We start from the raw sequence: 21,596 nt of genomic DNA, 5'->3' as shown, positions 1-21,596 counted from the left end.
GCTGGAGGCTCGTGGCGCCGGCTTCTCGGGCGAGCGGTTCGAGGAGGTCAGGGCTGACTGGCGACTGTGGGGCGGGGGCAGGGCGGTCGCCCCCAAGGGCGTGAAGAGGTGGGCGGTGGCTTTGGAGAGGCTGGGCAGGAACCCATAGGGTGTGCAGTTTCCCAGAATAGGAGCCTGAGTGTGCCGGGACTCACAGTGGGCGCTTCCAGCCTGTTCACTTCGGGAGACGACTGTGAATCTCTTTAACCTTTATTAGAGGTGTGGAAATCCTGGACTAGGCCGTTCTTGCTCGGAAGTACTGGACAAGTGTAGATGTCTTTGCATGTTGCTGTGGTATAGACCTTTGTGCTGTTGCCTGACGCTGCATCAACTGCCCTCTGGAGCTTCCTTATCATGCTCCAGAATGGTTTAAGGGAGATGTGCTCTAGGGATCAAGGGAGTGGCCATGAAAACCATTCTGTTTTATTGGCCAGTGGGTTTTTGCAGGGCCCCTTTTGAATCCAGTGTGTGGGCCTGACGAATGAGGGAGGAGAATAACACATATTGGAAATGTTCACATTCTGAAAGCCATTCTCATCACCCAGAAACTAGCTTTTCCAAAACACACATTTGTTTTAGAACTTTGAAAAGTCATATTTTCGACTCATTTAAACCTACCTAGAACCTAAAACTGACAGGCAAATACCAAGTTTCCTGTCACTACTTGTAATTGTATATAATAGTTTTGAGCATAGTCACCAACATTGTTTCTGTTAAGTGATTAACTGCAAATTGATATGGCAACAAAATATTTCCCTTGAAAGGGATCTTAGAAATTATCTGTACCGCATTCTTCATTTTAGAGTTAAGGAAAGAACTGATCCAGGATCACCCTGTGAATCATTGGCAAAACTGAGACTGTCACTCAGATCTCTTGGTTTTTTGTTTTTCTTACGTCACACTACCTCCTTGGGGCCCTATTTCTTTAACTCCACAATGTTATAACAAAAAGGTGCTTAATTTGTGAAAATGGGTAGACCATGTAGTATATTCAGTGTCAGTGAAGGGTGAGTGCATAAAGCAGTAAACTGACAGGTACTTGTAATGCCATTAAAAAGTGATGTACACTTTAAAACCAGAGGCTTTTAAAATATTTTAAGGATGTTTTCCTCTGCATGGCCAGAATTCAGATAATGTGGTTTCTTATATTTTCCTTTTAAAAATACCTGTAAAGAATCCCGATTTTTGAAAATGTTGGTCATATAACTTAGTGAAGTGTCTCCATTTTTTTTTTAATTCCAGGAGGATTCATGATAATTTCCACTCTCTTTGTTTTGTTCTGGTTTGTTTTTTGGCTGCGTGGCTTGTGGGATCTTATTTCCCTGACCAGGGATCAAACCTGGGCCCCCTGCAGTGGAAGAGTGGAGTCCTAGTTACTGGACTGCCGGGGAATTCCCAATACTTTCCACTCTAGTCCTAGGTGTGTAAAGAGAAAATGAAGCAGTGTCAGAAAGAGCTGTGCAGATCTCTTGAAGGAGTTAGCACATTTCAAAATTGTCCAAAAGAGAATGGAGAGAAACAGTGTTTACATTGTGAGAGTGTCTGACAGGAATAGAGCTACAGGAGTCCCGTAATGTAAAGCCAGAAGTCCTCGAGGTGTGGCCCAGAATTCACTCAAGGGCTATGACGTTATCCGTTCATTCACTGAGCAAATAAATATTTGTTGGGCATAAACTGAGTACTCAGCACTTGGATGACAGTGGACAAAGCAGGTAACTTGTTCTTAAAGAGTATCTAGTACTGAAAGTGATGCACGTTAACCCAGCAATTATAGGTGTGGTGAGTATTATCCAAGGGAAAGCATAGTGAAAAAATAGTATTTAAGCTCATCCAGGGTGTCAAGGAAGACTTACCTGAGAAAGTTAACTTTTCAGCTCTGATTTGAAGGCTGAAAGCAGACAAGGAGCAGAGGTGTTAGCAGTATTTCAGGCAGAGGGAGTCAAATACACAAGTCCCAAGTCCAGAGAATAGAGAATCAGAAAGAATGGTAGGATGTGTTATGGTTACAAAACTGCTTCAAGACAGAAAATCCAGTGCATCAGTGCTTTAAATGATAAGGAAGCTTTTTATGTAAAAGTCCACTTAGGCAGTCCAGGATTGATATGGCAGTTTCACAGTTATCAGGGACCTGACTCTGTCCATCTTCTTGTGCTGTCCTCCTCCACAGTCACCTTCCACTTAATGACCCAAATGACTCTGTTGCTGTTGCTTTGCACAACCAGCAGGAAAGGGAAAAGGAAGGAGAGGGCCACAAACCCATTTGGCCAAACCCAGTCACATGGCTACACTTAACTGCAAGGGAGGCTGGGAAAGATCCTTATTCCATGGCCATATATTCAGCTAAAAATCAGGATTTAATTACTGAGGAAAACAGATATTGGGTTACAATTTCATAGACTGCAGCAGGAGGAGAGCAAGGCTAGGAAGCAGGCAGGGACCAGATTGTAGAGCAGGTTCTCATCAGTGTATAGTATTTACTAGTGTAATGGTAAGAGTTTCCAAGTTGTACACGTTGGTTCTTCCGGCTCCTGTTGCCATCCATGTGTACCCAGCTGTCTTGCCTTCACATACCTGTGACCTCAGTTGCTTGAGGTGTTGTCCTAAAAAAATTCTTGAACTTGTACCAAAGACCAAAGTCTGAAACGTTGTCATTTTATAGTACAACACACCTTTTCTCTTGGTGGGTGTGGTCCATGGAGAAGGACTCTTTGATTTGCTCACAGGGAGCAATATTTAATTTAATTGACTCCTATGTAGAAGAGGAATTAGAGTTAAAATTAAATTCTTATTTGACATCAGAGATTAGAGATTAGATATTGTGCTCTTAATATGATAAGCTTCCAGAAAATCATGTAGACTTTGGAGCAGGAAAAAAGTGCTGAACATAGGATGATAGCAGATGCCTTGAATGTGGGAATTTATGTCCCCTGCATCGGCAGGCGGACTCTCAACCACTGCGCCACCAGGGAAGCCCTAGGTCTTATTTTATTAATTTTCTGAATTAGCTTTGGTGCCTACTTTGTGAAATTCGTTGGGTTGTAAAGTCAGAAGGAAGGACCATTTTCATTTTGAATTTTATTTTATTTATTTTTGGCTGCGTTGGGTCTTCGTTGCTGAGCACTGGCTTTCTCAGGTTGCGGCGAGCGGGGGTCCCTCTTTGTTGTGGTGCGTGTTTGCATTGGCAGGCAGATTCTTAATCACTGCACCACCAGGGAAGTCCCCACATCTTTATCCATTCGTCTGTCAGTGGGTATTTAGGTTTCTTTCATGACCTGGCTATTGTAAATTGTGCTGCAGTGAACATTGGGGTGCATGTGTCTTTTTTTTTTTAATTAATTTATTTATTTTTGGCTGCATTGGGTCTTCGTTGTTGGTTCTTCATTGCTGCACACAGGCTTTCTCAAGTTGCGGCGAGCGGGGGCTACTCTTCGTTGTGGTGCGTGGGCTTCTCATTGCAGTGGCTTCTCTTGTTGCAGAGCTCGGGCTTTAGGCGTTCTCCCGTTGCGGAACACAGGCTCCGGACGCGCAGGCTCAGCAGCCGTGGCTCATGGGCGTAGCCGCTCTGTGGCATGTGGGATCTTCCCGGACTGGGGCACGAACTCATGTCCCCTGCATCTGCAGGCGGACTCTCAACCACTGCGCCGCCAGGGAAGCCCTAGTTTGTTGGAAGATTTTTAATCACAGTTTCAATTTCATTACTTGTGATTGGTCTGTTCATATTTTCTGTTTCTTCCTGGTTCAGTCTTGGAAAGTTATACCTTTCTAAGAGTTTGTCCATTTAAGGAAGGACCATTTTTATTCATTTATTTACTGTCTTAGCACAGTCCCAGCTCATAGCCAGTGCTCAGTAGGTATTTTCCCCATGGAGCCCTCAGTTTGGTTTGACAGATTGAATATGGTACAGTCCTCATTCTCCAACCTCATATTTTATGTTCAATCTGTAACCTTTTAATAAGATTTTTCTTCTCTTTTCTTTTTTTTTTGCCACACCACACGGTTTGTGGGATTTTAGTTTCCTGACCAGGGATTGAACCTGGGCCCTCAGCAGTGAGAAGGCAGAGTCCTAACCACTAGACCACCAGGGAATCCCCAAGAAGTTATTTCTTGACATTGGAGGAAACAGTTAAATACAGTTTTAGTGAAAACTTAAAAAGGTTCTTAGTCACTGTTGGGTTTAGAGGAAATTTGGAGAAGAATACCATCTTGGCATTATCATGTCATAGTATTGATCAATTAATTTAGAATGGCTCTGAGCCCAAGAACTATGCAAATAGAATTATACAGATGTAATTCTGTACCCTGTCAAGACACAGCGTGAGAGACATGTGAATGTACCGTAACGCGGAAGCAGGCTACAAGCATTGCTTACCCTCAGCTCAGAGCCTGTAGAGGCTCCCCACTGCTTGAGGGATCAAGTACATATTCCTCTGAATGAGTCGGAGCCCACAGGCAGCCTGTCTCCCTGTCTGACCGTATCTACCTCTGTCCCCTGTGGGACACCTGCCTTGTCCTGTGTGTGGACCTTGCTTCTATGAGTTCTTCAAGATTCCCTGCCTCATCACCTGGTCAGGACCAAGCCTTTCCTGTGGCACCATCACCTGGTCAGGACCAAGCCTTTCCTGTGGCATGATTCAGATGGCTTCTATATAATCGTATTTTCAGTCCTACCCGTGAGGCTCTTGTTTCCTGTTCAGTACAGGTCTTCTGGCACTTAGAGCACACTGTGTAGCCTTGCTCTGCCATGGGGCTCTGAGGCACTGCCTGCACTTCTCCAGCACACAGGAAGCCTTCAGTAAGCGTTGGCCATTGATAGTGATGAGGCAGTGCAGAAGAGGAAGATCCTGGGGGAATTGGAGGTTATTCTGGCTCTTTGTGCTTTGCTTTGGGGGGAGTGATGGTATTGGCTTTCTTTTGGAGAACTTCACAATCCACGAGAGCTATGGAGGAAAGGTCACAGATCTGTTTTGCCTTTCCCTGATTTCCAGAATACCACTTCGTTATGGACTCTCTTGCTTTAGAAACTTCATTGGCTTCCCATTGCCTTCAGAATCAAATGTTAGTCTAACATTTAGGTCTTTATACCCTTCCACTCTTACCTCCCAGTGCTATTTAGCCAGCCGGGTCCATTTACTGTTACCCATATATGAGGGGAATTTTGTCCTTTGCTCCCTTTCTCTCACTTCAGCCCTTTGCTCCCTGCTAAGCCCTTTCCACTTTCAAGGACCACATAGAAGCATTTAACAGTAGCATGGGAGTTTGGGAAAGGCTTCACCAAACCAGAGGTTGAGAAGCTGAAAGAATTTGCCAGGCAAAGAAAGAAAGGGATATTCCATTTGAAAGGCACAGCATGTGGAAATATATTGAGGTGAGAGAAAGCAAAACTTGGGGAATGATGTTTCTTTGGGACCTGGTCTAGAGTCTGAGTTGGATGGGACCTTTGTAGCCATTGCAGGCAGCCTGTCCCCCACCTGCCCCGGGATCACTTCTGTAACATCTTGGACAGTTAGCCTGTTAAAGGTATTAGCGAGTTTCTGATTTATTTACTTATTTAATTTTTACATTTTTTAAAATAAATTTATTTATTTTATTTATTTTTGACTGCATTGGGTCTTTGTTGCTGTGCGCGGGCTTTCTCTAGTTGCGGCGAGTGGGGGCCACTCTTCGTTGTGCTGCACGGGCTTCTCATTGTGGTGGCTTCTCTTGTGGAGCCTGGACTCTAGGCACACGGGCCTCAGAGCTGTGGTATGTCGGCTCAGTAGTTGTGGCTCATGGGCTCTAGAGCTCAGGCTCAGTAGTTGTGGCGCACGGGCTTAGTTGCGGCGTGTGGGATACTTTCTGGACCAGGGTTCGAACCCGTGTCCCCTGCATTGGCAGACTGACTCTTAACCACTGCGCCACCAGGGAAGTTCCGAGTTTGCCGATTTGTAAGTCTGCCTGTTCCACTGTTATTTTTTAGACTGAGCGTGAGAATTGGGCCCTGGACTCAGCCTGCTTGTGGGCAATTCCTAGTTCCACCATCCTCAGGCCATGTGACCTTGATTGACTTACATGACCACTCTGGGTCTCAGTTGCCTTAGCTATAAAATGAGCATAATAATAGTATCTACCTTATATAGTCAGTGTGAGGATTAAATGAATTCATGTAAATCCCTTAGAACAGTGTCTGGCACATGCTTAATGCTCAGTAAATGTTGCTGTTAGTGGTGTTATTCTCTATTGTTCTGTCTCTGCTCTAGGATTGTTTACTCCATCTTCTGTAACAGCCCTTCAGTACTTCACTAGACATGGAATGTGAAACAGCCTTACAGATGAGTTAACTAAGGCCTTAAATGGATAAGTGACTCTTTCAGCCAACAGGTGGCAGAACTAGGACCAGACCTAGATCTTTTGACTTCTGATGGAGTGTGCTTCTCCAAGTTGAACCAGTGTGCAGCCTTTATATGTAAGCCTGGTGCATTGCATTCTGCTAGTCTGAACCCACAGTTCTGGTCTGCGATGATTTTGGCTCATTCTCTATGTGTACTGTGGTCTCGATTCCAGTAGTGGTTAAGAAGGTTAGACAGGAATGGTCTGAGCCCAGCCTCATGCTGCCCTCGGGCCAAGGCGAAGGGATGGAAATCTGTAGTCAGCCAGCCCACTTTTCTGTCTCTTGTCTGTGAGTTGTATCAATTATGGCCTCTAATTAGAATGTATTAATAGTTCTTTGCAGTTTACTAGGCATAGACTTGTTCATGAAACCTTTGGACCCCCACAACAAGCTATGAAGGAAGGTTGGGTGGGAAGAGGAGTTGAGACTTAGAGAGGCCAAGAGTCTTGTCCCAGGTCTCACAGAAAGTAAGAGGTCCATGTGACACTGATCTCTTACCCACATTTCCCCTTAGTCTGTGTTATACTCTTTATCTCCCACATGATCCCTAGCATAGTGCCTGCACTTGGGAGCTGCCTGCATAGTTGTCATGTGGACGGCAGAGCACGTAGCGGGTATGACAGGAAGAGACCTGGAGCAGGAGAGGAGGAGGAATACAGCAGATCAGTCCAGGTTGCTGTCTATGTGGAGACTCCATGGAAATTGGGGGTCTTGCTCTGTATGCAGAGAGGTGAAAGTAGACTTGCTTTACTTTGCACCATAAGGTTAGACCCAGTGTATCCAGTTGGGTCTGGGGCCCCATGTTCCAGGGCAGTGAGTTTCAGACTGTCCCTTCAGTGGGTTGGAAACCTATTTAGTCAGTGTTAACCTGCAAGTTAAAAAAAAAAGAAAGAGTAGAATGGAATAGAAAAGATCAGGGTACATTATATCTGATAAGAAAAAGTACATTGTTTCACCAAACTTTTATACCAATTACATGTATACTGGCTCATGATATAAAATGTATGTCTTATAGTGGATCAGCCGATAAAAGTTGAGAGGCGCTGCTCTGAGGTTTATTGTCAAATTGGAGGGATCTTGGAGGGGGCAGCCAGGATGGGAATGAGACCAAAAGCCATACCACATAGAGAACTGGCTGAAGGATAGAGGGTTTGAAGAAACTCGGAGGACCTGATCAGTGTTTCTAGTGATCTGCAGGCTGTGTTGGGGTAGAAGGAACAGATGTGTTCTGAAGGGCCCCACAGGGTGGTAACATCAGGGATGGAGATTTCCATTTCTTATATAGAGAAGAGCATTGTTGCTGTCAACTGGCCACAAGACATGAGCTTCCCGTCACCAATGTATGTCACAGAGACACTGGAGAAGGGGTTCAGCAGTATAAAGGAACATATTTTAAGAGATTTGTAGGTCCATTCCAATATGGGAGCCTTTATAGATCTGGGAGGCTCGGCCCCCTCCACCCTTAGTCTTCTCCAGCAGCCTCATGGTACCCTTGCTGCGAGATCTGAGCTCTGTAGCCTGGTTGGCCAGGTTCTCTCTCTTCTGACCTCTGTGTGTCTCTTCATCCCCCGCCCCCGCCTCCTTTCCACACCGCAGGTAGGTTATAGTTCTCACGATCTGTGGTGCACTCTGTGTCTGTTCTCACACTCTGTCCCCTCTACCCAGGATGGCCTCCCTGTCTTCATATCCTTGCAAATTCCTAGTTATTCATTAAGGCTCAATTCAAGGGTCATTTTTCTGAGGGCCATTTCCCCCAAACGCCCCTACCCCTCCTGGGCTTCTGGCTTCTGGAGTGCTTCTGTTAGCTCATGGCATAGTGGTCGACAGTGTGGAGTCCCAGATCAAACCAGGATTGGAATCCAAGCTCCATCATTTACCAGTACTAACCATGTGACCTTGAACAAAATGCTTAACTTCTCTTTCCCTCTCTAGTAAAGCGATAGTACCGACCTTAGGGTTGTGGAAAATATGAGTTGATGCAGGTGAGGTACTTAGAACTCTGTCTGGTGCCTAGTAAATGCTTACTTAATAGTAAGTATCAGCTATTATAGTTATTTATGCTGTTACTTCTATATTATAATTATCACACCTATCACATTGCTGCTCTCGGTTTACGTATCTGTCTTCTTCTAGGCTGTAAGGATTTTGGAGAGCAAGGACTATGCCCTGAATCCCAATATGCACATACCCAACCATGGGTCAAGTATATATGGCTGCCTGTCGGATGGTGTTGAATAACTGCTAAGTAAATTGGCTTCTGTGAAACAAACTAGATGTTAAGTGTTAGATTTTACAACTTGTGCATTTCTTTAAGGACGATTCCTTTTTTAAAATTTTTTAATTAATTATTTTTGGCCGTGTTGGGTCTTTGTTGCTGCGTGCAGGCTTTCTCTAGTTGCGTTGAGCGGGGGCTATTCTTTGTTGTGGTGTGCGGGCTTCTCATTGTGGTGGTTTCTCTTGTTGCTGAGTACGGCTCTAGGCACCAGCTTCAGTAGTTGTGGCTCGTGGGCTCTAGAGCGCAGGCTCAGTAGTTGTGGTGCACGGGCTTAGTTGCTCCGCGGTATGTGGGATCTTCCTGGACCAGGGCTCAAACCCATGTCCACTGCATTGTCAGGAGGATTCTTAACCACTGCACCACCAGGGAAGCCCCTCTTTAAGGACAATTTCTGACTGTTAGGAAATCACGTATTTGTTTGGTGAAGCTGTTAGCAACGCTCTTCTGATATTTTTTCTCACCCGAACTGTCTTTATTTTGTTTGTTTGAAAATTCTCTTTATCATATCCATTAACTATTGACAGATCAACAGAGTCTGTTAAAAATAGCATAATGTCACCGTTTGTATAGCCTTGCTTATATAGGATTTTTATCAGCCATAAACGGCAGGAGTTGTGTGGGAATTTGGGAACAAACAGCACTTGAGATGCAGGTGGCACTCGAAGTGCAGAAGTTCTGGTAGGAGTAGGACTTGAGTACTATTTGAAATTTAGAGAGTGAGTCTCAGTTTTAAGGTTGATACTGAGTTAACATGGGCACAAGGTGCTGAGAGCAAATTTTACAGATGCAGGAAAGAGATGGATAAGAGAGGCGTTTTGAGCACTTGGTCTCCGGACCGCAAGGAACCCCAGGTGTTATCTGGTCAAAGGAAGGAGAATGGTGAAGAACATGAGCTCTGGGGGCTTTGTAGTCGAATACTAGCTGTGTGACCTTGGGCAAGTTCTCCAACCTCTCTGTACAACTATAAAATGGGGAGGTTAAATAGTAAGGTCTTTTGCTGTTATAAGGAATAAATGATATGTACACTGCTTAAAATTTAGCCAGTGCTCAATATTAATTCAGAGCTTCCCAAACCATCTGTCAGTCCCAATTTAATGGGTTACAGCTGTACTAATCCCCTCAGACGCTGAGTCATACAAATACTATTTTCTCACTATGCTGTAATGTGAAGGAGTTGGGAGGTAGCTGTTATCGGTACTGCGTATTCACATCCTGGGACCTCAGGGCAGACAGAGGTGTGCTTCTGCTCTACCTCCCTCCATATCCATTGGCTCTACTTTTTATATTGGGGTGGGCTTAAAATTTCTTAATATTTATAATTTCCTCTTTATTATTATAAAAGCAACATATGTAGATTGCTATATTACCACTTTTAACATCTTGATGTTTATTCTTTCAGATATATCTATGTATCTATCTATATATATTTGGTACCAAAGTGGGAAGTGCATACTTGCTTTTTGTTCAAACTAACAGGAGATCATTTTCTAATATTCTTCTGTAGCCTAGTGTTTTCAGTTAGTGGTCTTCACTGTTCCATTAATTTCTGTTTAATTAATACCCAGGCCCCCCCAAAATGTATCCAGTTGTCCCACAAATCTCCCCTTATGGCTGATATATCCAGTGTACATACAGTTTTATTTAGAGAGGTACTATTCATCCATCTGCTTCCCAGCTTCCAAAATTTTGTTGCTATTGTAACATCTCCTGTTCTCTTTGTCCTTATGGTTAAAACAAAAAATCCCTTTATAATATTGTCTTAGTGGGATTTCATGAGGGAGCAGAGGTAAATGCATTTGTTTAGTATGACTTCTTTGAACACTCCTATTGGCTGGTTGTCTAGCTGTTGCTCTGAAGCCTTGAGGGATGAGGTGGGCATTCCTTCTAGAGCTTCCTAATCCATCTTTATACCCCACTAACAGCAGACACATCCATCTTTTTTTATTTTGATGAAGCATAAGTATTTTACTAATTTTATAAAATATTGATCTCATTTTATTTATTTATTGAATTTTATTTGTTTTTATACAGCAGGTTATTTATTTATTTAATTGGAGTACAGTTGCTTTAAAATGTTGTGTTAGTTTCTGCTGCACAGTGAAGTGAATCAGCCATATGCATATGCACATCTCCTGCCTCTTGCACCTCCATTCCCCGCCCTGCCTCCATCCTACCCAACTAGGCCATCACATAGCACCGAGCTGAGCTCCCTGTTACACAGCAGGTTCCCACTAGCTATCTGTTTTACACATGGTAGTGTATTTATGTCAAACCTAATCTCCCAATTCATCCCACCCTCCCCTTCCCCACCATGTCCAAACGTCCGTTCTCTACGTCTGCATCTCTGCTCCTGCCCTGCAAGTAGGTTCATCTGTACCATTTTTCTAGATTCCACACATATGCATTAATATACGATATTTGTTTTTCTTTCTGACTTCACTCTGTATGACAGACTCTAGGTCCATCCGCATCTCTACGAATGACCCAATTTCATTTCTTTTTATGGCTGAGTAATATTCCATTATATATGTACCACATCTTCTTTATCCATTCATCTAGACACGTCCATCTTTATGATGAACTTTTCCCTCTAGCTTCTATCTAATGACCTTAACTGCTCCTTCCTGTTACAACCCATCAGGTATTTGAAGAGGAGTCTATTAACTCCTAGTCATCTTTCCCCCTCACTGAAGATTCCATGGTCCTTCAGCTCTTCTCACAGGGCAATTTCTAGTCTTCTCTTCATCAGGATCTCTTTCCTCTGATCTCTTCTGTTTCATTTACTTTGGGTGTGTGACTTCCCAGCTAAGCTTAGCTTTCCTGATTGGGTCTAATCAGAAAAGAACAGGATGGTATCTTCCCTCCTTCTGAGCATTATGCCTTCATTAGTGTAGCCTTTGATAACTTTTTGGATTAATGTAGCCTGTTAACTCTTTGGATAATCCCCCAAAAGAAGTAGAGGCAAAAAGAATGGTATAATGTCTCTCTTTTTTTTAAACAAATTTATTTATTTTATTTATTTGTATTTTTGGCTGCATTGGGTCTTCATTGCTGTGCACGGGCTACCTCTAGTTGCAGAGAGCGGGGGCCACTCTTTGCCACGGTGCGTGGGCTTCTCACTGTGGTTGCTTCTCTTGTTGCAGAGCACAGGCTCTAGGCACGTGGGCTTCAGTAGTTGTGGCACGCAGGCTTTGGTAGCTGTGGCTCACGGGCTCTAGAGCGCAGCCTCAGTAGTTGTGGTGCACGAGCTTAGTTGCTTCACGGCATGTGGGATCTTCCTGGACCAGGACTCGAACCCGTGTCCCCTGCATTGGCAGGTGGATTCTTAACCACTGCGCCACCAGGGAAGCCCCAATCTTTTTTTTTTTTTTTTATTGGAGTATAACTGTTTTACAATGTTGCATTAGTTTCTGCTGTAGAACAAAGTGAATCAGCTATATGTATACACATATCCCCTCCCTCTCGAACCTCCCTCCCACCCGCCTCCCCAAGAATGCTGTAATCTTTCTCCCACATTCTACCTCTAAACTCTGTCCCCCTTCCTGCATTTATGTCCATGGTTTTTGGACCCAAACACAGGAATTTGCATATGTTCCTATTAAACACTGCATTGTTCAGAGGTCTGTGATGGAAATAGGGGTATTTGTGTCAGTCATGAATCATCAGTGGGACATTTCCATTTTTCTTGGAGGGGGGAAGTAAGGAAAGAGGGCAGGAGTTTTAAGAAGAGAGGATTACTTAGAAAGGAGGTAGAAGACTCCTAAAGTATTTCATGGTGAGGGATGTTTGTGAGTGAGTGTATCTGCAGGAAGAAAGAAGCCCCTGATGAAGGAGGGCTTGAGATCTGGGGAGAGGGGCAGCTGCTGGGTGAGGAAAGTCTTCAGGATGTGAGAGAGGGTCAGGGACACAAGAGGAGGTAACAGTGCAGATTAGAAAGGAGAAGAGGACCACTTTGCACTGCTCCTGTGCTTTCACTATACTGGGCTCTGTGCCAATGTTACTTAATCCAGGCAGCAGTCTGTGAGTTTGGTAATATTTGCTCCATTGTTCAGATCAAGAAGCTGAGGCTTACGGAGGCAAAGAAATGTGTGTAAAGTCACATGGACAGTTAGTGACAGAGCAGGATTCAAGCCAAATCCCATGCTGTACCCGGTTCCCCAGATGACCCAACATGAACAGGGAGCAAATTAGATTATGGTTAAAGGTTAGCGAAAACAGGGCTATGAAATAGATAAACCAAGTTAGCTCTCGTGTCCAAAGAGTGTTTAAAAGAAAAAGCCCAGATAAACCTGAGGTGCTACCCTAAGCCAATGCTTTGTTTTTGGCACTTTGTAACCAGTTGAACATTTTTGCAGTAGTTGCTTTCTTCTGAAATTATTTGGGGGAAGGGGGCTCACTCTCTTGAAGGATGAGATGATGAAATTGTGCGTACATGTAGCAGTACTCATACACACGTTCTGCAGAGCATAGTGAGTTACTATCCTGAATGTATTTGTTCTTTGAATGATGTATAGGAACTCTTTCCACAACAACAGTAACAACCGAAATCACTGGCCTTGGGAGGTGTCAAAAAAATTATTCAGGATTTGGAACAGACCTGATTTTTTTGCATCTCTTCTTTTAGGCCTTTGCCCAGTTTGACGCCGAGGGTGATGGTACTGTTGATGCTGAGAACATGTTGGAGGCTCTCAAGAATTCCAGTGGAGCTAATCTTCAAGGGGAGCTGAGCCATATCATCAGACAGCTGCAAGCCTGTTCTCTTGTTCCAGGTAAGGCTGTCATCTGAGCGCTGAATGCTGAGGAACGCTCTCTTAAAGCCCAAATGAACTTTGCTATAATGTGGGTTGTAATTAGGCAAACTTGTGGGCACCATGAAATAAATGTGCTTCTCTGATAGTCGTCATTAAGCTCGTGGTCTGAATTAGTGTTCAGTATAATCATTTCTCTTGCTTCCCAGTACAGTGTTGGTTGAGCAGTTCTACCATGTTTTTATGAACTTTTGTCATGAGACTGCCTTCCTTAGTGAATCTCTTTATTTCAGTCTCTCAAGAAGCCTTCCTTGGCCTTCCTTGGCCCCAACTGTATGTTCTCTTAGCATCCTGCATTTGTTTTTTGCAACATATTACTGTTGTAATTAATTAATTATTACTCACTTATTTGTATATGTCTGTCTTCACTCTTATCCTGTGAGCTCCACGAGGGCAGGGAGCCTTCTCTTTTATTTCTGTTGTGTCCTCACATTTAGTACAATTTTTGGGACATGGTAGGCACCCAGTGTTTTTTTTAGAAAGCTATCACTCAGAAATTTAAGTAAGAATAAAAATAGCTTAAAATTAAGCAATACTTCTACATTATACCTATGAAAAAATTTTGTCTATGTTTTTGATGGTTTCTTTGGGGGACTCAGAAACAGAATCAAAATAATATTACTTTTTTTTTTTTCTAGTGAGAAAACAATTGAGTTTGAAAGGGAAAAAAAAACTTGGCATATCATCTTTTTGGTTCAGTTTATCTTATCCAAGAGCTTTTCCTGCTCTGTGTACTTAGAGTCATAATACTTAGTATAGAGCCTGAGCTCCAGCAGCAAGGAGGCAGATAGACTTGTTGGATACATGAATGTAACTGATGGTCCTTGACCTCTCTGACTTCCTGCTGAGGATCTATTGAGCTAGGGAAGGATGGTTTCTGTATCTCAATGAAGAATGCCTATTTCCACTCTTCCTCAAATTGTCTTTAATTGCGTAATTTTTATAGAGCATTATAGGTAACCTGTACATGTTAAATTTCTCCTATTCTCATGGCAGTTAAAATTATGCTTTGAATTATGCATAACTAACTTACATCTTGGCATTTACGTGTTACTCCCACCTCTGTGTTACCAGCATGTGGATAGCATCAGGAGTTTATTTGAACACTTCAAAGAGATGTTTTGGGAGGAGAGGAGAGGAGTGGAGACCAGGGGATCCACCAATAGTTAGTGCACCATTGCTCTGGGAGGCCTTGAGGAGAGGGGGAGATTAGGTTAGAAAAGTTGGGGGTCCAGATCCCAAGGTTCTTACCTTATTAGCAGGGTTGTGAGTTAGGACTTTCTTTCTTTCTTTCTTTTGTTTAATTACAACACTGAAGGTAGCGCTACTTTATTTTTAAAAATTATTTATTATTTCATTTATTTATTTTGGCTGCACCGGGTTTTAGTTGCGGCATGCGGACTCTTCGTTGTGGCATGCATGCGGGATCTAGTTCCCCAACCAGGGATGGAACCCAGGCCCCCTGCATTAGGAGCTCAGAGTCTTACCCACTGGATCACCAGGGAAATCCCAATGAGTTAGGACTTTCTACTCAAAATTTTTATCAACAGCCAACTTAAAACACAGTCCTAGGCTGAACCTTGGTGAGCTGACCTCACCTCTTTGGTGGGATCCTAGTTCCCTGGTCCCTCTGCCTAACCCAGACTGACACTTATTCCTTTTGTTTCTCATTGTATGGGTGCTGAATGTTTAAAAGAGAGACAGTCCCTTTACTGGGACTGTTTCAGCCTATGACAAAAGTTTTCCCATTACAAGCATCACATGGATTCTGAGATCAGAGCAGCATCAGCAGCGTCATCATGTGAGGTTTGGGTATTACTGTGGGCCTCTGCTTAGGAAAGAACTGTAAGAGGAGAGGCAAGGGGTGGCATCAACTTCTGCGGCTTGGGAAATCAAACCAGTGTCTATGGGTTTTGTGTAGGGGGCAGAATCAAATGGGCTGCTTCAAGGGCACAGTTTCTCTGCAATCTTACGTTTATCTTTAAAAATCAATGCAGGGCTTCCCTGGTGGCACAGTGGTTGAGAGTCTGCCTGCCGATGCAGGGGACACAGGTTCGTGCCCCGGTCTGGGAAGATCCCACATGCTGTGGAGCAGCTGGGCCCATGAGCCATGGCCACTGAGCCTGCGCGTCCGGAGCCTGTGCTCCGCAATGGGAGAGGCCACAACAGTGAGAGGCCCGCATACCGCAAAAAGAAAAAAAAATCAAAGCAAAGTTTCCTTCTGCTCTCATATAATGTTTCTGTTTCACACTTAAAAGTAGTTTCTCCTGCAGACTTCTGGAGTCCTGCTCTAGGTGCTGCTTACGTGGGTGTGTTCAGTTTGTGACAGTTTATCAAATGATACAATTATAATATACTTTTGTTTTAATTAGAAAACAAAACGAAAAGAAAAACAAATCCTCCCCAAATCTACAAGCATATCTGAGCTCCAGGAAAAGCTGCCATGTTTATTCTCTCTTCACTTAACCGCCTGGGTTATGTGCACCTCAGTTCAAAGCATATTATTGTAGGTTATGAGGAACCATGAAAGGATTTTGAAGAGGGTAGACATGGCCTGTTTTGTGTTTTTGTAAGATTACTCAAGTTAATGTCAGACAAAATGCAGCCAGGGGAGCCGCTTAGGATATCTGGGGAGGTGTATGAGTGGTGGTGTTGAGGCCAGAGCCTGGGCAGTGGCCAGAGGGATGGACAGATGGGGGAGACTCCAGAGGAGCCACACTGGAGAGAAAAAACTGGAATGGTGGAAGGAGCACTTGGAGGCAGTGCGAGGAGCTACTTCCGGTCCTACCCCTTTTTTGTTGTCTTGTTCTGTCACCTGAGCCTGGTTTTCCTCAGTTGCAAGAGGAGGATACCAGTACCTTCGGTGCCTTCTCTCCCCCACCCTCCACCCCCCACCTTATTGTGGGGGCCAAAAGAGGCGCTGTGTGTGGAAGGACCTTAAAAACTATAAGATGCCATCGGGAATTGTGGTCAGGGCAGTGGTTATATTTTCATTATTGTGGTTTTTTGTAGCTTAGTATAAAAGCAGTTATGCCTTTACTCTCTAACGTGATAAACTTTATTCCTAGCCCACCTTCTATATGCAAAACTTCTTTAAAAATTTCAAGTTAGTATTTAGGTTTATAAATTAAACTTATAAAAATTTGAAGCTTGGAATGAAACAAATAATCACTATTCTGAGTCTTCTAAAGTTTCTGTTAAACTACAATGAAGTTAAATTTTATTTTATTTTATTTTATTTTTGAAGTTAATTTTTAAATTGAGGTTACCACTGATTCACTTCTTAAAAGCCTTTTTAGATTTTTCAGTGATTAAAGCTGAAACTATCAGTGAGGATTCTTACCGGCTGCTTTTAATTCAGCTAATTCAGAGAGGCCTCCAGGCAGGGGATGTGGAAACTACTGTGGTGGGTTCCCCAAAACACCAAAGATGGATTTTGTCTGTTTAGGTTTCATAGACATATTTTCAGAGTCCAAGGAGGGCCTGGATGTTCACTCGTCAATGATCCTGCGCTTCCTGCATCGCAACCGGCTCTCTAGCACCGTCATCCCCTACCCGATGTTGGACCACTGCAATAACATGAGCACCATGAGGGCTTCTGTTCTGAAGGACTCTCTGGATCAACTGGTACAAAAAGAAAAGGGTACGTGTGCAGGGGTGGGGGTGTTCTTGAGAAGGCGTGATCATCGTTTCTTCCAAGTGTGGTATTTATTGATAGTACGAGTCAACGCTTCTCCCTGCTTTTATTTCTGAAAATGTAATAGTGACCAGTTTGTAGCACAAGAATGAAGACCTGCTCTGCCTTTCCCCTCCCCCTCTCCTTCCCCTCCCCCTCCCCCTCTTCATAACCCCAAGTCTCTGCTCAGATGTGACTTCAGCAAGGCCTTTTCTCATTACTCTTATCTAACTAATGCCCCCACCCCTGACACTCCCCACCTTTTGGTTACTATCCCCTTTGCAGGTTTAATAGTCTAAATGGCACTTATCATCATCTGAGGTTGTAGCATTAGTACTTGCGTTTTTGTCTGTCTGTTCGCGTCATTATCCTTGGCACCTGGAACTATGCCTGCCGCGTAGTAGGTACTCTGTGAATAGTTGTTAAGTAAATGAGGGAAGCCACTACAGACTAACTTAGTGACCACAACAAAAGTTGATACTGTGAATTGGCAGGTCCGTGGAACATAATAAGAGTCCAGAAATAGACCCAAATACATGTGGGAATATAGTACCAGATATAGTTAGCATTACATGTCAGGTTGGAAAGGTGAATTAGCAAACAAGTTGGGTTAGGGAACTGGTTAGCCATTTGCAGAAAAAAATAAAACAAGATTCTTAACCCACTGTATTCACGAAAATAAATTGCAGATGGATTAAAAAGTCCAACCAAAAAGAAAGCTGTAAGAGCTAAAAACCCTGACATGGGAAAACCTTTCTGAGCAGGACATGAAACTCAAAAACTACAAAAGAAAAGATTAATAAGTTAGACTATATGCAAATTTAAATTTCTGTACAGCAAAAAATATAAGCAGAGTCAAAAGACAAATGACATTTTAGGGAACAAAAGTATATTTTGTAACATTGTGACAGACTCAATTTTTTTTTTTACTAACTCACCTTGGGCAATTACTTAATTACCTTAGTTTCCTCATTTCTAAAATGAATTAATACATAAAAGTGTGTAGAAAAGTGCCTGGTTCACAGTAAACAGTCAGTAAATATTACTTACTATGTATGTGTATATATACATTACATAATGTACATAAAATATATTAATTGATAAGAAGACTTGTGACCCAGTAACAAAAATAGATGAAGGCAGGACCAGGCCATACTCAGAAACACAAGTGGCTTACAAACAAGTGGCTTAAAAAAATCTCACTCATAATTAAAGAAATGTAAATTCAAACTATAAGACATCATATTCATCTCTTGGGTGGTTTTGCAGATATATCAGTGGATTTGTGTTGTACTACAGTCAGCTCATGGAGCAGTCCTTCTGCTTTACACGTGTTCTCCAATTTGGAAGGAGATTTTATTTTTCTAGGGCCAAAGTGCCAAGCATATTTCTGCTAGATATTTTAAATGATCTTTTTAAAGATTCATTGTGAAAGAGATGTTATGATAATATCTGGTTTTTCTTGCAGAGAGCCCTGGAGATCTAACCAGAAGTCCAGAGATGGACAAACTCAAGTCAGTAGCAAAGTGCTACGCTTATATAGAAACATCCTCCAACCCTGCAGACATTGACAAGATGACAAATGGAGAAACGTCATCATACTGGCAGTCAGATGGCAGTGCCCGCTCACACTGGATTCGGTGGGTGCTGTAATACCAATTCTTGAGAGAAAGTCCAAGAAAATTACCCACTTTCTCTCTCTTATCCCAACAATGTGTTAAAAAATTATTTTTTAAAATTTTAGAATATTTTCTACTTAACTGGCTAGTGTTTTTCTTCTTGTGACTATCTGGAAAGATGCTTTAAGAATCAAGTTAGGGCTTCCCTGATGGCGCAGTGGTTAAGAATCCCCCTGCCAATGCAGGGGACACGGGTTCGAGCCCTGGTCCGGGAAGATCCCACCTGCCACGGAGCAACTAGGCCTGTGCGCCACAACTACTGAGCCTGCTCTCTAGAGCCCGCAAGCCACAACTACTGAGCCCACGTGCCACAACTACTGAAGCCTGCACACCTAGAGCTCATGCTCCATAACAAGAGAAGCCACCGCAATGAGAAGCCTGCGCACCACAACAAAGAGTAGCCCCCGCTCGCCGCAACTAGAAGCCACTGCAACCAGAAAGCCCGCACGCAGCAATGAAGACCCAATGCAGCCAAAAATAAATAAATAAATAAAAATAAATCTATGGAAAAAATTATTAAAAAAGAAAAGAATCAAGTTAAAGGAACCATGTAAAATTTTCTAACCTGCTTCATATATTCATAAATATGGATAATTACTTGGTATTTTAAGGGAGAAAATTAGCATTTGACTAACATTTTATGTTACGGATTTCATATCTTTTTCACTAGGTTTTCAGGAAGATTAATATCACAAGGGACAAGTACTTTTCTTGTATCTGATGTGATTTTACTTCTCAAGATTTTTTCTGCACATTTAAAAAATTTGTGTACAACTAAGTTGGCCAGTTTAGTAGAGAAAGAGGGAACGGGGGTGGTCAGGAATCCTGGAGTGGAATTTTTTTTCCCCCACCCCCACACAGCACGTGGGGGGATCTTAGTTCCCTGACCAGGGATCGAGCCTGTACCCCCTGCAATGGAAGCACGGAGTCCTAACCACTGAACCGCCAGGGAACTCCCCCACTGGAGTGGAATAGATGACAGTAAACTATGATGAAGCTGCTATCTAAAATTTCACCTGTCCCTTCAGAAAATGGGCTGATTTCAGCTGGTGGAAGTAGAAATAATTACCTTGTTTTCTCATAGAGGATAAATATGCTCTTTAGCCATCTATACATGAGGGAATATACCCAGTTCTTTGCATGCAGTTTAGAAATTTGCTTCTTGCCAGGTAAAGGGATTTTGTTAGACTGTTCATATTGTACTTTCCTGCTTGTGTTAGTAGCTTAAAAAGAAATAGAAGATTGATCTTGAACTGAAAGGAATTTTAGAAACTTGGGAAAGTCATAGGGACTTTGAAACTAACAGCCAGCATTTCAAGTTAGTTGCTTTTAGGGGAATCAGTCTTGGGGTGTATCACACGTAAGATCTTAAGAGATGGGACTTGTGGGCCCTGCCAGTTCTCAACCTGTATAAACACTTGTAGTTTCTGCTCTCCGTGTTTTCCAGTTTAAAAATGAAGCCAGATGTTGTGCTTAGGCACCTGTCCATTGCAGTGGCTGCCACTGACCAGAGCTACATGCCGCAGCAGGTGACTGTAGCTGTGGGGAGGAATGCCAGCGATCTTCAGGAAGTCCGCGACGTGCACATTCCCAGCAATGTCACTGGCTATGTGACACTGCTGGAAAATGCCAACATCAGTCAGCTCTGTGAGTCAACCAAGATACGTCTTGCCCTTCTAACTAAGGGGATTGGGAGGGGAGGAAGAAGTCATGTTTTTTGGCGGGAAGACCTCTGAAGTAGAAAAGCTGTTTGCTTTTCTCTGGAGATCTGATTTGCTTCTCATCATATACATGAAAGTGGTCATTATTTCACCTATTCAGTGTTTTTAAAAGTTATAGAAAAGCAGTAAAGCCTATTTTAATTAAAAATATTTTATTTTTGTTTTCTTATTAGAAAATTAGAAATATTTAGATAAAAATTATTCAAAATCCCACTACCCAGGGATTGTCGCTGTGAATCCGTTGGTATGGATCCTTCCAGACCTTTTCTTATATTTCTGTGTGTGTGTGTATGTCTGTGTATATAAATACACACACACACGCACATATATATATACACATTTTAAAAAATAAAAGATAGGTTTGCATATATATATATTTACATATATCTATACATGTCTTTTTACAAAAAATAGTGATATTTTGTACACGCTCTTTTGTAACTTTTTAATGTGTTGTCTTATCATATATTCATGCACACCTTTATTTAGTGTTGTAAGAATATGCCTTAATTTTAACAAGCCTTTTATTCTTGGACATTTAGGTTGTTTCCATTTTTATACTATTATAACCTTGCTTCACACATAGCATTTTGGAAATAATCACAATTCTGTGATTTCTTTCCAGGCTTATTTCATTCAGGGAGCCGGAATGCTTCATGTTTTGTCTCATTTCTTCTAATGCTTTCCTGGGCCAAAAGAAGTATTCTTACTTTGCTCAAAGGAACTGAGGCCTGGGGAGGTAGAGTCTTTGTGTCTCACCCCTGGGCAAAGACGTAGTTAAGCTTGTGGAGTAGAAGCTTCCTGTCTTATACTGTGGTGGTCTTTTCTCTAAATTGTGTCCTTTTAAACTTCTCACCTCCTTTCCAACCCAAATAAGATATTATGACAGCTCTTAAAAGTGAGTCATACCTATGCCATTTATCTGGACTTGATAATTAAAAAGAAATTCTCACAACTGCTATGAGCCAGCTGCTGTTTCATAACAACATCCAAATTTCGGAACTCTAGGAAAAGTTTTTAGACATTTTCTT

General features: G+C 42.6%; 1 protein-coding gene across 1 annotated transcript in view; it reads left to right on the top strand.

Annotated features, from left to right (window-relative positions):
• Positions 1-21,596, top strand: part of ZZEF1 (zinc finger ZZ-type and EF-hand domain containing 1) — a 110,352-nt gene that overhangs the window by 639 nt on the left and 88,117 nt on the right. Inside the window, exons 2-6 of the mRNA XM_024736156.1 lie at positions 8-46; positions 13,306-13,450; positions 16,938-17,132; positions 18,634-18,805; positions 20,292-20,491. Of these exons, the coding sequence (XP_024591924.1) occupies positions 8-46; positions 13,306-13,450; positions 16,938-17,132; positions 18,634-18,805; positions 20,292-20,491 (751 nt within the window). The remainder of the gene's footprint in view (positions 1-7; positions 47-13,305; positions 13,451-16,937; positions 17,133-18,633; positions 18,806-20,291; positions 20,492-21,596) is intronic.

Source organism: Neophocaena asiaeorientalis, unplaced genomic scaffold (assembly GCF_003031525.2).
Source record: "Neophocaena asiaeorientalis asiaeorientalis breed wild unplaced genomic scaffold, Neophocaena_asiaeorientalis_V1.1 scaffold129, whole genome shotgun sequence".
Taxonomy (NCBI): domain Eukaryota; kingdom Metazoa; phylum Chordata; class Mammalia; order Artiodactyla; family Phocoenidae; genus Neophocaena; species Neophocaena asiaeorientalis.
Note: the sequence above shows the minus strand (reverse complement) of the source record. Positions and strands in the feature narration are given on the sequence as shown.